At 41.5% G+C, this 14,314-nt stretch overlaps 1 protein-coding gene across 5 annotated transcripts in view; it reads right to left on the bottom strand.

Moving 5' to 3' along the window:
* Positions 1 to 14,314, bottom strand: part of Fancm (FA complementation group M) — a 53,391-nt gene that overhangs the window by 35,116 nt on the left and 3,961 nt on the right. For all 5 annotated transcript variants that reach the window (XR_015621896.1, XR_015621897.1, XR_015621895.1 and 2 more), the window contains 5 exon segments: positions 11,852 to 11,929; positions 7,076 to 7,234; positions 5,333 to 5,464; positions 3,013 to 3,145; positions 990 to 1,118 (listed from right to left, as the gene is read on the bottom strand). Coding sequence is in view for 2 of the 5 variants with exons in the window: in XM_087553216.1 (XP_087409342.1) it covers positions 990 to 1,118; positions 3,013 to 3,145; positions 5,333 to 5,464; positions 7,076 to 7,234; positions 11,852 to 11,929 (631 nt within the window). In the remaining 3 variants the exon portion in view is untranslated.

Raw genomic sequence — 14,314 nt, 5'->3', positions numbered from 1 at the left:
TGTGCAGTGCCATGCTCAGCCCATAGCAATTCTTACTGTGGAGTAACACATCTTTTTGAAAGTACACATTAGGCACGGAGAGGTAAGCAGCAGATAAGAGCACACACTGCTCTTGCAGAAGACCTGAGTTTGGTTCCTAGCACTCATATCAGGTGACTCACCTGTAACTTCAGTTCCTACGGCCTCCACAGGCACCCCCACCCCCATCCTACCCCACCTTCCACCACACACACACACACATATATACACACAAACACAAACATACACGTAATCATAATAAAAATAAATCTAAAACAAAGAAAAGACATATGTTAAAATTTAAAATTTTCCCTCAGGTGTGGTAGTACACAGGTAATTCCAGCACTTGGGAGGTTGAGGAAGGAGAATTAAGATCTCAAGGCCAGCCTCGGTTACAGAGAATGCTCAAGGCTAAGCCTTAGCTACATGAGGTCCTGTCTCAAAAAAAGCCCCAAGCACAAAACCTTATTTCTTTTGCCTACCAAATCTAAGTACCCTCTAGATAGCATGTAAGTGCAAACAAAACCTTTAATTTTGATGAAAATGTTATTCTGAGAGAGAATTCAGAAGGATTCAGCAAAACAAAAGGGAATAAAAAATACATTTTTAGTTAAACTACATTTCAATACTGAGTGGTTCTGGGACTTTTCACTACTACTGATAAATCCATTTAAAGTTTGTTAGCCTGATGTATATTTGTATACATCAATCCTAATACCCTAACTCACTGAACAAAACATTTACGCATTGGCAGGGCTGAGGCTACACAAACATTAGAATGTATACACTGATGTACAAAGTTCCGACTTTTATGAAGGAAAGCAGCACCTGGTAGTGTTTATTTTTCTGCAGAGGTCTCCTACGCTGCTGGGACTGCCTAAAATCTTGGGCTACTCCTACCTCAGCATCCCAAGCAGCTGGCGTTAATGGTACTCAGTTAAAAGAACACAGCTCTCACTGAAATAGCAGACCTTTCTGGAAAGCCGAAGCCTCGCTGGCTGCAGCGGCATCTCGCACGTGGGCAAACACGCTCTGCAGGTGACTGTAGAGCTTCGTGAAGTCCTCATTCCGGCTGAGCTCAGTTTTTACCCTTGTCATTCCTTTAGGAAACATGAACAGATAACAGCATTTCCTCCGTATTGAAAAAGAAATGAAATTTTATCTATGAAGGCAAACGTCTTGAATTGAACATGGAAGTCAACAATCTGTCCTAGTTCCATGTTCACGATGTGGAGTAGAAACTGAAGGGTTGTTTGGACAGTCTATTGTGTTGGATGGTGTTTGAAGTGGGCACAGGTAAAAGACTAAGGCAGACTCCTGAAGAAACGTTTAGCAGAAGCAGACACAGGAGAAAGGATGTTCTGCTAAAGCAAGCATGTGAAAGGACACGTGATGAAGGATTCTTTGAAAACAACACGTGTATTGTTCCACCTTATGCTATGTAGTTGAACGGTATTTGTTGGGACACCATATATAGAAATGCACCAAAAAACTTCTGGCTGATTGGGTACATGTGCTGAGGCAAGACCCATGCTGAGGACACATGATGTTTGGAGGGTATAAATAGGACACACCAGACAGTGATGGGGGTTGAATTAAGCTTGCTTATAGAGCTAGCTATGCAACACTTGCTTGTGGGTCTCGAGCCTTCTCTTCCCTTCTCTGAGAGAGACATAGCCGAGACCTTCTCTTGGCTTGCCTCCTGGTCTCTCCAGCTGACTCAGCTGAGGCCCGGCTGTCTCTGCCAGGTCGTGTCACTGCTGTTGTTAACCCAACTCTACCAAACTGGACTGCTGGTGTATCTGTGAAGTGTATGCGAGTGGATCAAGCTGCCTTTGCTGACCTGTGAACTCAACTGCCAATTTCCAGGCAACAGAGACGGGAGTTGCTCCAAAGAACCTTTCTAATCAAGTCCACTCCCTGCACCCACTCTTTTTTCCCCACTACCTCTGGTGGGTGGTGGGCTAAAAGGAAGGTTAAAACATTTAAGAACTATCAATCAAATTATGGTTTGAAAAAAAAATAAAGTTACAATGATGCACTGTTTTCATCAAGCTAGCAAGCACAATTACACTGAACATTATCACACTCCATCACTTTTAGAAACAAAGCATTTAAAGTTAACTCAAGTTACATAGCAATAAAATGACTATTAAAGACATTCTGGTATACCCATAGGTCATCAGAGAAGATGGGAACTAACATAGACCCACAATGTGTGGAGAACCGGAGACCTTGGGAGGCTCAGTTCTGGATGGGATGTCTTCATCAAACTCCTCCCCTCAGGGCTCAGGGAGCTATGCAGAAGAGGAGACCAAAAGAGCCAGAGGAAATGGAGAACACCCAGGAAACAGGCATTCTGGACGAAACAGGCTGACACACATGAACCCACCCAGTGCTGAGACGGAGTTAGTGGACACAAGCTCCCACCCTAACCTAGAAGCTATCTCCAACTGGCAAAAGCTTGCAGAGAAAAATTTAATTTTCTCCAATGGATATACAAACCATACTTACAAGGCCCCATGCCCACCAACAGATGATTGACACAAAATGAAGTCAATGGTTTTTAAGGAGATTTTTGTTCCAAATTGCTTTGCCTTGGTATTTTTTGCCTTACTGGTCTCTGTTGTTGTTCATGGCTTCTGATTTTGTTTTCTGGGTTTTGCTTCTCTGTGTGCATGTGTTTCCTTTGTTTTTTTAAAACTTCTTGTTCTGGTATTGGGTCTTTTGGTTTTTTGGTTTGTTTTGCCTATTTGTTTTCTGAGGAGTAAAGAAGAATGGAGTTGGATTGGTCGGGGGTGGGGAGGATCTGGGAGAAGACTAAGGAGAGGAAACGGTGACCAGAATACAATTGCATGAAAAAAGAATTATTTTCACTGAAAAAAAAAAAAGTTAATTCACGTTTAAGTGGACTCAAACCTTGGTTTTGGTTCAATCCCTTGAACCAGAACAGCACGTGTCATTGTTTCTCTGAAATAATTTCACACGACTTACCTTTGGTTCCATCCATGATTCCAGAGAGAAAGAAATACAATGATCGCATTCCCAGTTGCTGCAGTAACTCATAACCATGGTATAAACTAATACAGATGGCTAACTCCCCTTCAATTATGCCTTGCTGAACTCCCTGGAAGAAACATATCAATTCAACAGAGAAGAAACGACAATACCCACTCCATGCCACTGTAACACAATAAGGTTCAGATGACCAGAAGAACTATTTACACTGGTTATAACTTGATGGTTCTACTGAGTGTCACATGACAGGGTGTGGCTATGTGAGTGTCACGTAGTTTCAATATGAAGCCCATCCCTTAAAAAAAAAGAAATCAATGGGTTGGGGATTTAGCTCAGCGGTAGAGCGCTTGCCTAGGAAGTGCAAGGCCCTGGGTTCGGTCCCCAGCTCCGAAAAAAAGAAAAAAAAAAAAGAAATCAATAGGAAACTAGCATTTATTATTTTTCTTTATAGGTAAATTATTTACAGTATATAGGTTGGTTCATGTGTCCTTATGAAGCCATTACTAATTATCTACCATAGGTCAAGCACTGACACAAATATATGAGTTATGATGCAAATGGAAAATAGTTGGATAGACTTGGTCCCATGAAGGACAAATATTTTGTTAATTTCTGTGTGTGTGTGTGTGTGTGTGTGTGTGTGTGTGTGTGTGTGTGTGTCTGTGTGTCTGTGTGTGTCTGTGTGTGTGTACCATGGGTCTGCTATATGGCCTCAATCTGGCCTGAACTGAGTATATAGCCCTGTCTGGCTTCAAGAGGCACATCCATAAGAGAGCTTTAGCTCACCAAGACAGACCAGACTTTCATTTTACTGTATTTAATAAAGATACTATTTCCCTCTCCCCCACCCTTCTTTCCTTTCTTCCTTCCACTAATCTATTTTGTTTGTTTGAGATGGGGCTCCCCAAGTACAGCCTAGGTTGTCTTAGAATTCTCAGAAACCCAGCAATCTCCTGCCTCAATCTACTCAATGCTGAAATTATAGGCATCAATCACCACACCCAACTTAAATCCACTTTCGTCCCCTAGTTTCTTGACACAACACTGCAAGTCCCATGTGGCCAAACATTAATGACCTCCATTCCCTGTCTCAGCCACATTAGTGACTGTCCTCTTTCAATTGCCTCTGGCCTTCTGGTGCAGATCATTCTCAGTTCAAAGAACCCAGAGCCTGTCTGTATGGTGAACATCTCTTCTGACTTTGGACACAGTTTGATAAACATTTCATTTCCCCATCCATTCACTATTTTTCTACTACAATTAAATAAGGAGCTGGTGGCTCAGCAGGTCATGACTAGTGACCTGAGTCAATCCCTAAACATGGTTAGAGAGAACTTCCTCTTATGCGTTGTCCTCTGACCTCTACACGCATGTTGTGGCATACACATACTTATATACATATATACATATGGGCATACACACATAAACAAACAATTAAACAAATACAATCAATTTTTCTTTGTTTCTTTGCTTCTTTCTTTCAAGTTTGGTAGAATGCTTCTTCTGACTTCTGGTGTCAAGAGCTTGACTAAATGTTGTTGCTTTAAGTTTTAGTCAGAAATAGACCAAAAGCCTATTTGTTAAAAGCTAAAATGTATGGGAGAGGTAGCTCAGCTCTAGATACGCAAGTCTGATGGCTCAAATCTGATCCCCTGAACCCACATTAAAACAGGTACAAGCTTGGCCCGGCAGTGCATGCTGAGAAGCAGAGGCAGGTAGAGCTATGTGAGGTCTAGGCTAGCCTTGACTACACTCAGTTTAGGGCCAGCCATGGCTCTATAATTGAGGCTCTACCTCAAAAACAAACAGACAACCAGGATGTGATATGACACATCTGTACTTCTAGCACTCCTATGGCAAAATGGAGGGTAGAGGCTGGTGGGCCAGCTAGCCTGGAGTATACACAGAAGCATCACCAACAACAAGACTGCCTCAACAAGGAGGATGGTGGGAATGAACAGGGCACGCGTACCCAAACTCCAAACTCACATATACATGACATCAATTAATTAAACATAAACTAGATAAATCACACCTATTTTTTAAAACATTTTAATGTTTATCGTGTGTGTGTGTGTATGTATGTATGTATGTATGTGTGTCTGTATAGGACAACTCTCCTTGCATCACATAGCCTCCATGACTAAACTCCGGTTTGGTGGCACTCCCTCAATAAATCGTATGTAAATTCTTGCTGAACTAATTAGTATATATCTAGGAAATTATCATTTAGATTTTACTAAGTGCCCAATAAACATTTAGTCAAATACAACAAAATGTATTTAAAAATACATACCACAATATTTGGGGATGGATTTTTCCTAAATTGATCTCTTGCCAGAATTATCTGGTATTTTGTTAGGTTGGGAATGTCTCTTTTCATCAAAATATTTCTCTTAATCAAAGAACTGGCAAATGTTTCCAAAATCTACAAATTTAAAAAAAAATTAATTCAAGTTTACTTTTAAGTCCTTTTTTAAATACAATGACTTTATCATATATTTATACAAGTGTGTGCTATAGTAAAAGATCTATATTTAATAAAATATACTATGAAATTAATTTTTAAACACAAGACATTAAAATTCCAGAGCACTGTCATTTATATCCAGATACCATCCACTTAAGAGTAAACAGAAGTGTAAAATCAAACTATAACTCAAGACCATGTTTACTTTTCATTTCTTTTTCAACACTTAGGGCTGAACCCAAAGTTTTGCACAAGAAAGGCACAAGCAAGTGCTCTATTACTGAACAACATCCCAACGCTATCTCTTTTGTCCCCTTCTTTCCCTCCCTTCCTCCTTCCCCACTTGGTAGGCAGATACTCACTATGTAGCCCTGCTTACCACAATATCATTATACAGACAAGCTGGAACTCACAGAGATCCACCTGCCTCTGCTCTGTCAGCTGTGAGGAATGGTCTCTGTGTCCATGCCTGGCCTACTAGCTTAATTCTAAATCAGGACAAGCCCAAATTTGAGGAAAAGGATACTTTACTTCATCTCTCAGTGGATGATTGGGGGAGGGGGATGGAAACCATTCTTAATCAGTGAGGATGAAGATCTGAAAACACATGGTCTCCTAAGAGAACAAAGGGCAGACAGAACGGCCTTAAAACACTAGCAGTTTCTCAATGGCTGCAATACTGGCATTTGGTAATTGGGCCTGGGAATCCCTTGTTATGGGATGCCCATTCTGTGCATTGCAGGATGTCCTCGTGAGAAATGTCACTTGCACTTTACAACAGCCTAAGTGACTTCTATGTTATCTTAGGGCCAGGTCAAATCCTGACTCCTGTGGGCATTATGGGTTCTGTTCACCCCAGTCATTCTCCCTAGACCTTTGTTTTGAGCATTGTTTCTAAGATAAGCAGAACCCATATGGATAAAGCCATTATGTAGTTTGTAAAAATGTTGTAACCTTTCTTGTACTCATGGGCCCAAGTGAATTGTTATGTGAAAACTTGTTTCCACAATTGTGCTATACTTAAATATGGCAAAAATAAATAAGCTGATGTCAGACTCCTGACATACTGGGCAAACACCAGTTATTAAAGTTGGACCGAACTGAGTTTCAGTCCTCCTTCACCGAGATGTTTCCTGGTGGAGATGTAAAGCTTTCAGGGGCTGCCTGCAATTCCTGTAAGATTGCAGGAATGCTCAAGAGGATGGGGCCAGGGGGTCACAAGTTCCAGTCTAGCCTAGGCTAGAAAAATATAAAGCCCAGAGCCATCTAGATGTATGTTCAGTAGGTACCACAGGCAATCCCAGCACCACCACGGCCAGCATAAGGCTACTAATTTGTTTCACAAATGGCCCATTTTTGTAAACAAAAAATCTTTTAGTACATATGAAAATAGGGCTATCTGTCCCCAAAAGTTTCAATTTCAGAGATTTTTTTCAACTTTATAATGAAAGGCAATGCTGCATATATACTCTACTACACGAAGTACAACATACACTTCTCTAAGCTCTAACTGAGATCATCCCACTACCGGCTGATTTATCATACCCCGACCTGATGAAAACAGCTTACCTGGACATATGTCTTTTGAATGGCTCCTAGTTCTTCCCCAAGGGGAACAACAAGCTTTTCAACTCTTCTTTCGTGAGAGTAAGGCAAAATATCCGGAGAGTCTTCCGAACGAAGCTCTATCTTTTCAATTAGTAGGTTAGTGATCACCTGTTGCACAGCCTACACAGAACCAGTGGGGTATAAGTTAGGCAGCAGCTCAACTATAAATTCAACTATAAACTTAAAGCTAGCCTGAGCTACATTACAAGACCCTGCATCAAAAACACAATGATACAATAATAAGTAGATATTGTAACAGCTTTCTGAGTAAATATCACTCACTTAACAAGTGTAGTGGGGGGGTTGGGGATTTGGCTCAGTGGTAGCGCGCTTGCCTAGCAAGCCCAAGGCCCTGGGTTAGGTCCCCAGCTCCGGAAAAAAAAAACAAAACAAAAAAAAAAAAAAAAAAAAACAAGTGTAGTGGGACTGAGATCTACTGTGTCAGCCACAGCACTGACGCTATGATCAGCAGTTAAAAAGAAAAGAAACAAGCCTGGCCTGAGGGGCAACTGCATGCCTGGCAGGGAGGGCCTCAAGGCTAAGGGCCGCCTGGGCTTTGTACTAAGTTTTAACCTAGACTTGTACAAAATGAGACTCTACCTCACAAACATAAAACAAAACAGAAGGAATTCTGAATTAGTTTAACTCAAAAAGTACTCTGAGGCAAGAACTGCATCTTAGGGTTTGGAGAGATGGCTCAGTGGTTAAGAGAACCATCTGTCCTTCCAAAGGACCCAGGCTCAGCTCCCAGCACACACACAACAGCTCACAACTGTCTGTAACACTCGTTCCAGAGGATCCGACATTCTCTTCTAGCCTCCTTGGGCACCAGGTATGCACATGGTACACAGACATAGATGGAGGCAAAGCATTGATACATATAAGATAATAAAAAACCTTTTCAAAACCAAGCTCGTCTTAATCACCTTTGCATACCCAAAACTTAGCATAGGACAAACGCACCCACTTAGTGCATGAGGTCCACAGATCTAAGTACCACATTTACACCAGTTCATAAAAGGCTTCATAAAAGTTCATAAGGCTTTCAGGGAAAAAAAAATTAAGGCTTTCAGCTGGGTGGTAGTGGTGACAGCAGCGGCACACACCTTTAATCCCTGCACTCAATAGGCAGAGGCAGGTGGATCTCTGAGTTCAAGGCCACTCTGGTCTATAGAGTAAGTTTCAAGACAGCCAGGGCTACTACACAGAGAATCCATGTCTTAAAAAACCAAAGCCAGGGCTGGAGAGATGGCTCAGTGGTTAAGAGCACTGACTGCTCTTCCAGAGGTCCTGAGTTCAAATCCCAGCAACCACATGGTGGCTCACAACCATCTGTAATGGGATCTGATGCCCTCTTTCAGTATGTCTGAAGACAGCGACAATGTATTCATATCTAATAAATAAATCTTGAAAAATATTTAAAAAAAAAAAACCAAAGCCAACCAACCAAGTAAATAAAATTAAGGCCTTCATTTATTATTATCTATTTAATAGAGTCAGGGTCATATTGTATAACACTGGCCAGCCTAGAACTCACTACATAGACCAGGTCAACCTCTGACTCACAGAGATCTGCTTGCTTCTGCTTCCTCAGTCTGGAACTAAAGGCATGTACAAATATATATATATATATATATATATATATATATATATATATATATATACATACATATTCCTATATTTCATTCACTCACAAGTTTCTTGTTGTTGCTCAATAGTTACTTATTATTATTTATTTACAGACAGTGTCATTTGTCATTTTAGCTAGGTTGGCTTGGATCTCACTATATAACCCAGGGAGCTCACAAACTAGAGGCAGTGTTCCTGCACTAGGTCTGTAAGTGCTGGGATCACAATTGTGAGCTACTATACCTCCTCAACAAATATGTGGGTAAATTCCATTGACCAGGCATTCGGTTGGTTAGGCATAAACTACTGGTAGAGTGGGCTTAACTATTGTGTGCATGTATCTTATAGTTTAGTTGGGGCAGAAAGGCAGATTATGATAAATTTTAAATTAAGAAACAAGAGAGCTGGGGTCAATGGTTATGACTGCTTGCTATAAAAGCATGATGATGTCCCCCTGGGTCCACGTAAAGGTCACTTTAAAAACTAGACACCTGGGTGTGACTATGTGTACATTATTACAGCACAGTACTGGGGGACAAAGACAGGGCGGCCAGAGGAGTCACAGGGCTGGATGGCTACCACTGTCCTGTGGGCTCTGTGTTTGAGCAAAAGCAGGAACACCACTTATGCAATTGTGCACACACACAACTATGAGTGGTTGCGATGACTAGCTGTATGGTGTGGAATGTGATGTAGTAATTTAGTTAAAATAGATCTTTTTAATAGGGGATATTTAAACGTGAATAAAGAGGCGAAGAGATGCAATTTCTATTTGTCACGAAGACCATGTATGAAGTATGGAATTACCAAAGAATAAAAACAAAAAGATTATGTGTAGAGGGAAAAAAAGAGGCTTGCAATGTGTCAGAGGTAAAACAACCTTAGAGAACATCAGCAGACAAAGACCGCACTCCTAAGAAACCAGGATGTTGTACAATAAAACTCACGGTCTGACTTGGGGGTCAGGGCATTGCTTCAGTAGCAGACTGCATGCACAGCTTGAAGGCAGGTTTAACTACTTGCACCAAGTGGGGAAAGGCTGCATTTTTTAGTACTGCCCAAAGATACCTGGAGAAACGGTTGATTTCATGGAGCAGAAAAAACCCCACTAATTTGTCATACCAGGGAGTTAAGAAATGCCTTTAAAAAGTAACAGGTAGTGTGGTGTGATGTGTGGTGTGGTGTGTGGTGTGGTGTATGGTGTGGTGTGATGTGTGGTGTGGTGTGGTGGTACACGACTAACAGACACAGGAGTCATTTCAAAATGTTCCCAATAGGCAAAGCTAGGGCAATTGGCAACAAAATAATGCCTGATTTAGTCCTCTGAAAAATAATAAACATACATTAGTGCACACGAACATAGATAAATAAATAGATAGACAGATAGACAGGGTTTTGAGAGAACACAGGCATGTGTGTGTGTTTGTGTGTGTGTGTGAGTGTGTGTGTGTGTGTATGTGAGTGTGAGTGTGTGTGTGTGAGAGTGTGTGTGTGTGTGTGTGTGTGTGTGTGTGTGTGTGTGTTTGTGTGTACTTTCCAACTTGGGCTAGGAATACAGTGCAGTGGTAGAGCGCTTGCTCTAGCAGGCAGAACAACTTGGGCTTATCCCCAGCACAGCATTCCTCTGGCCTGGTGAGTGCATGTCTATAGGACTGGGATTCTGGAAGTGGAGGCAGGAGGATCAAGAGTTCAAGGCCATCTTCAGTTACATCATGAGTTCAAGGCCACCCTGAACTACATAAGGCCCTTTCTCAAACACTAAAAAACTAAGTAAAAGAAACTAGGGAAAGGAAGGAAGAAATGGCAAAGCTGCAAATGTTAAAGACATAACTGCTGCAGCTAGACCTGGAGCTAGATGCCGAAGTAAGACGTGTGCATGTTTTCGGTGACTCTCCCCCGCAAGCTAAGGCAGGTAAGTTTACAATGCAGAAGACCAGAGCTTTAACCACTTAGTCAACAGCATGCATTCCTTGCTAGGTTATGCTGAGAAAGGTTCCAATTCACTTCTAGAACATTCTTGCAAAGAAATGAATAACATTACTTCATCACAAAAGCACCAGACAAATGCAAATTGAGTGATATTCTACAAAACAGCTCATGCCTACTCTTTAAAAGCATACAGTCAGGGCTGCAGAGATGGACGAGTGGTTATGATCACTAGCTGCTCTTCCAGAAACCTGGGGTTCAATTCCCCGCACCACATGGCAGCTCACAAGTGGATGTAACTCCTGTTCCAGGGCATGGACACCCTCATACAAAAACAAAATAAATAAATAATTTTTTTAAAAAGCCTATGATCCTGGGAAGGAAGACTGAGCTATCATCACATCCTGGATGGGAGTGAAGAGACATTCTGACTAAACACAATGCAAAAAACATCTGTGTGTGTGAGTGTGTGTGAAGGGAGCACACTGGAAAAGTTCAGTAAGATTGAGATCTGCAGAGGAAGTATTAGTTTGTCCTTTTTATACTGTGGTTTATATTTATAATTATATCAATGCTAGTATCAGGAAAAAAAAGATGAAAGTCATATAAACATTTTAATCTTCTACAAATTATCTTGATGGCAAAAAATAGTGGAAAAATCAAACTTAAAAACAAAAAAACAAACAAGTGAACAATCAAACAAAAATATATAGCTAGGCCCTTAAGATGGCATGGCCTACAACCTGAGATACTCAGGAGGGTAAAACAAGGATCAGGCCTGCCTAGGGAGACCGTGGCTCAATAAATACTAGAACGAGGCTAGGAGCTCAGAAAAGCAGACATAGCATGCTTAAGGCTCTGGCTTCAAGGTCCAGACCAGCTGCTGTAGTTGGAGCTCAGGCCTGCAGTCATAACCAAGTTGGAGGCTGATCCCTTGAGTAAGAAGTTGAAGGCCTGCCTGACAACATGACCAGAACCAGTCTCCAAACAGGAAAGAAAAGAAGGGAGAGGGGAGAAAAAGAGAGAGGGACAGATGCCACTACTGTAAAAAAAACTTCTGCAGTTATACAAATGCCACCATCCTCAAGCCATACCAGGAATACTAAATTGGAAAGCTGATCTGGCCCTATATAAAAATTTGTATTTCCTTTCACATAATGAATAAAAAGTCATGGTACTTACCTTGATATCACTACCTGGTGTGGCACTAAGAGCCAAGATTCGAAAGTGATTGGTGTATTTGACCAGTTCCCTTACAACCTTAAAAAAAAAAAGGATTTTAACTTCATCTGCTCAATGTGAAAATAATAGTGGTTCAATGAAACAAGGTATTACGTCTGGTCTATTATGGTTATTCCTCCATTGATACACTGACAGTCTGGTATATGGAGCTACCACCAAAGCACTGTATCCCATAAACAAATGACTTAGATTTGATGATACTCAAGCCAAATCTCAACTAATGCTCAAACGTTATTTATTTTCTAAAAAATACTTATTTATTTATGTAAATGAGTACATATCTGTATGTACACCTGCATGCCAGAAGAGGGCATCAGATCCCAGGATAGATGGTTGTGAGCCACTGTGGTTTCTGGAAATTGAACTCAGGAGCTCTGGAAGAGCAGACAGAGCTCTTAACTGCTGAGCCATCTCTCCAGCCCCATTTAAGGTATTTTAAAGATGCTAGGGGCTGGGGATTTAGCTCAGTGGTAGAGCGCTTACCTAGGAAGCGCAAGGCCCTGGGTTCGGTCCCCAGCTCCGAAAAAAAAAAGAACCAAAAAATAAATAAATAAATAAAAAATAAAGATGCTAGACACCACATATAAAGGCAAACCATTATATACAAGGCAGACCTCAGTAGAATTACTCCAATTAAGAATGAAACTGGATATGGTGGGGCACACCAGTAATAACCATAGCACTCAGGAGGCTAAGATAGGAGAATAGCTAAAAGTCAAGGTGAGCCTGGGCTACATGAGTTCTAGGCCAGCCTGGGCTATAGTGAGGTACAGAAACAGGAGGGAAAACCATTACTGATAAAGGCCCACGGTGTAACTAAGTGGGGAAAAAGTGCTTGCCTAGCATGTACACAGAAGGTCCTATGGTTCATCCCAGCACTGAGAAACAAAAAGGTCTATGCAAGATAAAATATCCTCGATGACCATTTGTCTCAGTGTTTACTTTAGTTCACTGTTTGTTGCTCTAGTGAAACACTTAACTAAAAGAAACTTTGGGGAGGAAAGGGTTTATTTCATCTTACAAGTTATAGTCCTTGGGTGGAATGCTGGAATCTAGTTAGAGCAGACACTGATGCAGAGACCATGGAGGATTTCGGCTTACTCACGAGCAAGGATGGCCACCCCACAATACTGTTAATCAAGGTGACCCAAAGACATATCCCTCGGCCCACCTGATGGATGGAGGCAGTTCCTCAGTTGAGGATCCTTCTTCCCAAGTGACTCTACGTGTGTCAAGGTGACAAAAACTAGCCAGCAGAGTGCTAGAGGTGATAGCCTCAGATACCGTATTAGGACGACAAGCGAATATACGGACGGCCGAGACAAGAAGATATATGCGGTGGTTCTCAACCTCCCCAATGCTGGAACCCTTTAACACAGTTCCTCATGTGATGGTGATCGCCAACCATGGCATCATTTTTGTTGCTACTTTGTGATATAAATATCTGATACTCGACCCCTATGAAAGAGTCCCCCCTACCCAAAGGTGTCAAACCCAAAGGGGTCGAGAACCACTGGTGTAAAAAAAAAAAAAACACTCTTTGGATTGGTGCTTTAAAGAACTCTTTTTGAAGATGAATATGGTGGGAGCCTGCAACCTCCGCACTCAGGAAACTGAGGATTACAGCAGGTTCAAGGATAGCCTGGACCACATAAGCAAGACCTTGTCTCTAGATAAGCAAGCAATAACAAAATAATGTAAATAAAAGTTATTGGAGGTGGGGATGAGGTTCAGTAGTAGGCTGTCTAGGCAGTAGGCTGAGGCCCGAATGTCATCCCTAGTACTTCAAATAAAAAAGAAATTGTTGCATGAGAACTAAGATTTCAAGTCATCTTTCAAACAATGAAGACATCTTGGGCCAATTAACCTTCTGTGTTACAACCACCCAGTACATCTACCAAATTATCATGCATGAGAAGTGAGCTGGCAGGTTGCTCATAGCTATACTACCAGTGCTTGGAAGACTGAGGGAGAAGGGCTGCCAAGAGTTTAAGGCTAGCCGAGTGCCTTTAATCCTAGCACTTGGAATGCAGAAGCAGACGGATCTCAACTTTGAGGCCAGCTGCATTTACACAGAGAGTTCCAGGACAGCCAGGGCTATACAGAGAAACCTTGTTACAATTCCTGCCACTACCACCACCACTCCTCACCAAAAAAGCAAAGCAAAACAAAACAAAACAAAACAAAACAAAACAGAAGGAAAGAACAGGTTAAGGCCAGCCTGGGCTATCCAGTGCATGTGTGCCTGTTGTCATTTGTATCTGGAATGATTCAAGGCTGTTTGTTACTACTTAAATCAATGCATGTTCAATTGCATTTATTGTTAAAAGTATAAGACTTAAGGTTTTTGAAAAAAAGATTGATTGTCCACTGAGGAGCCTGTACCCACACTGGGGTATGTCT

The sequence above is a fragment of the Rattus norvegicus genome, chromosome 6 (genome assembly GCF_021556685.1).
Source record: "Rattus norvegicus strain SHRSP/BbbUtx chromosome 6, alternate assembly SHRSP_T2T, whole genome shotgun sequence".
Lineage (NCBI taxonomy): Eukaryota > Metazoa > Chordata > Mammalia > Rodentia > Muridae > Rattus > Rattus norvegicus.
Note: the sequence above shows the minus strand (reverse complement) of the source record. Positions and strands in the feature narration are given on the sequence as shown.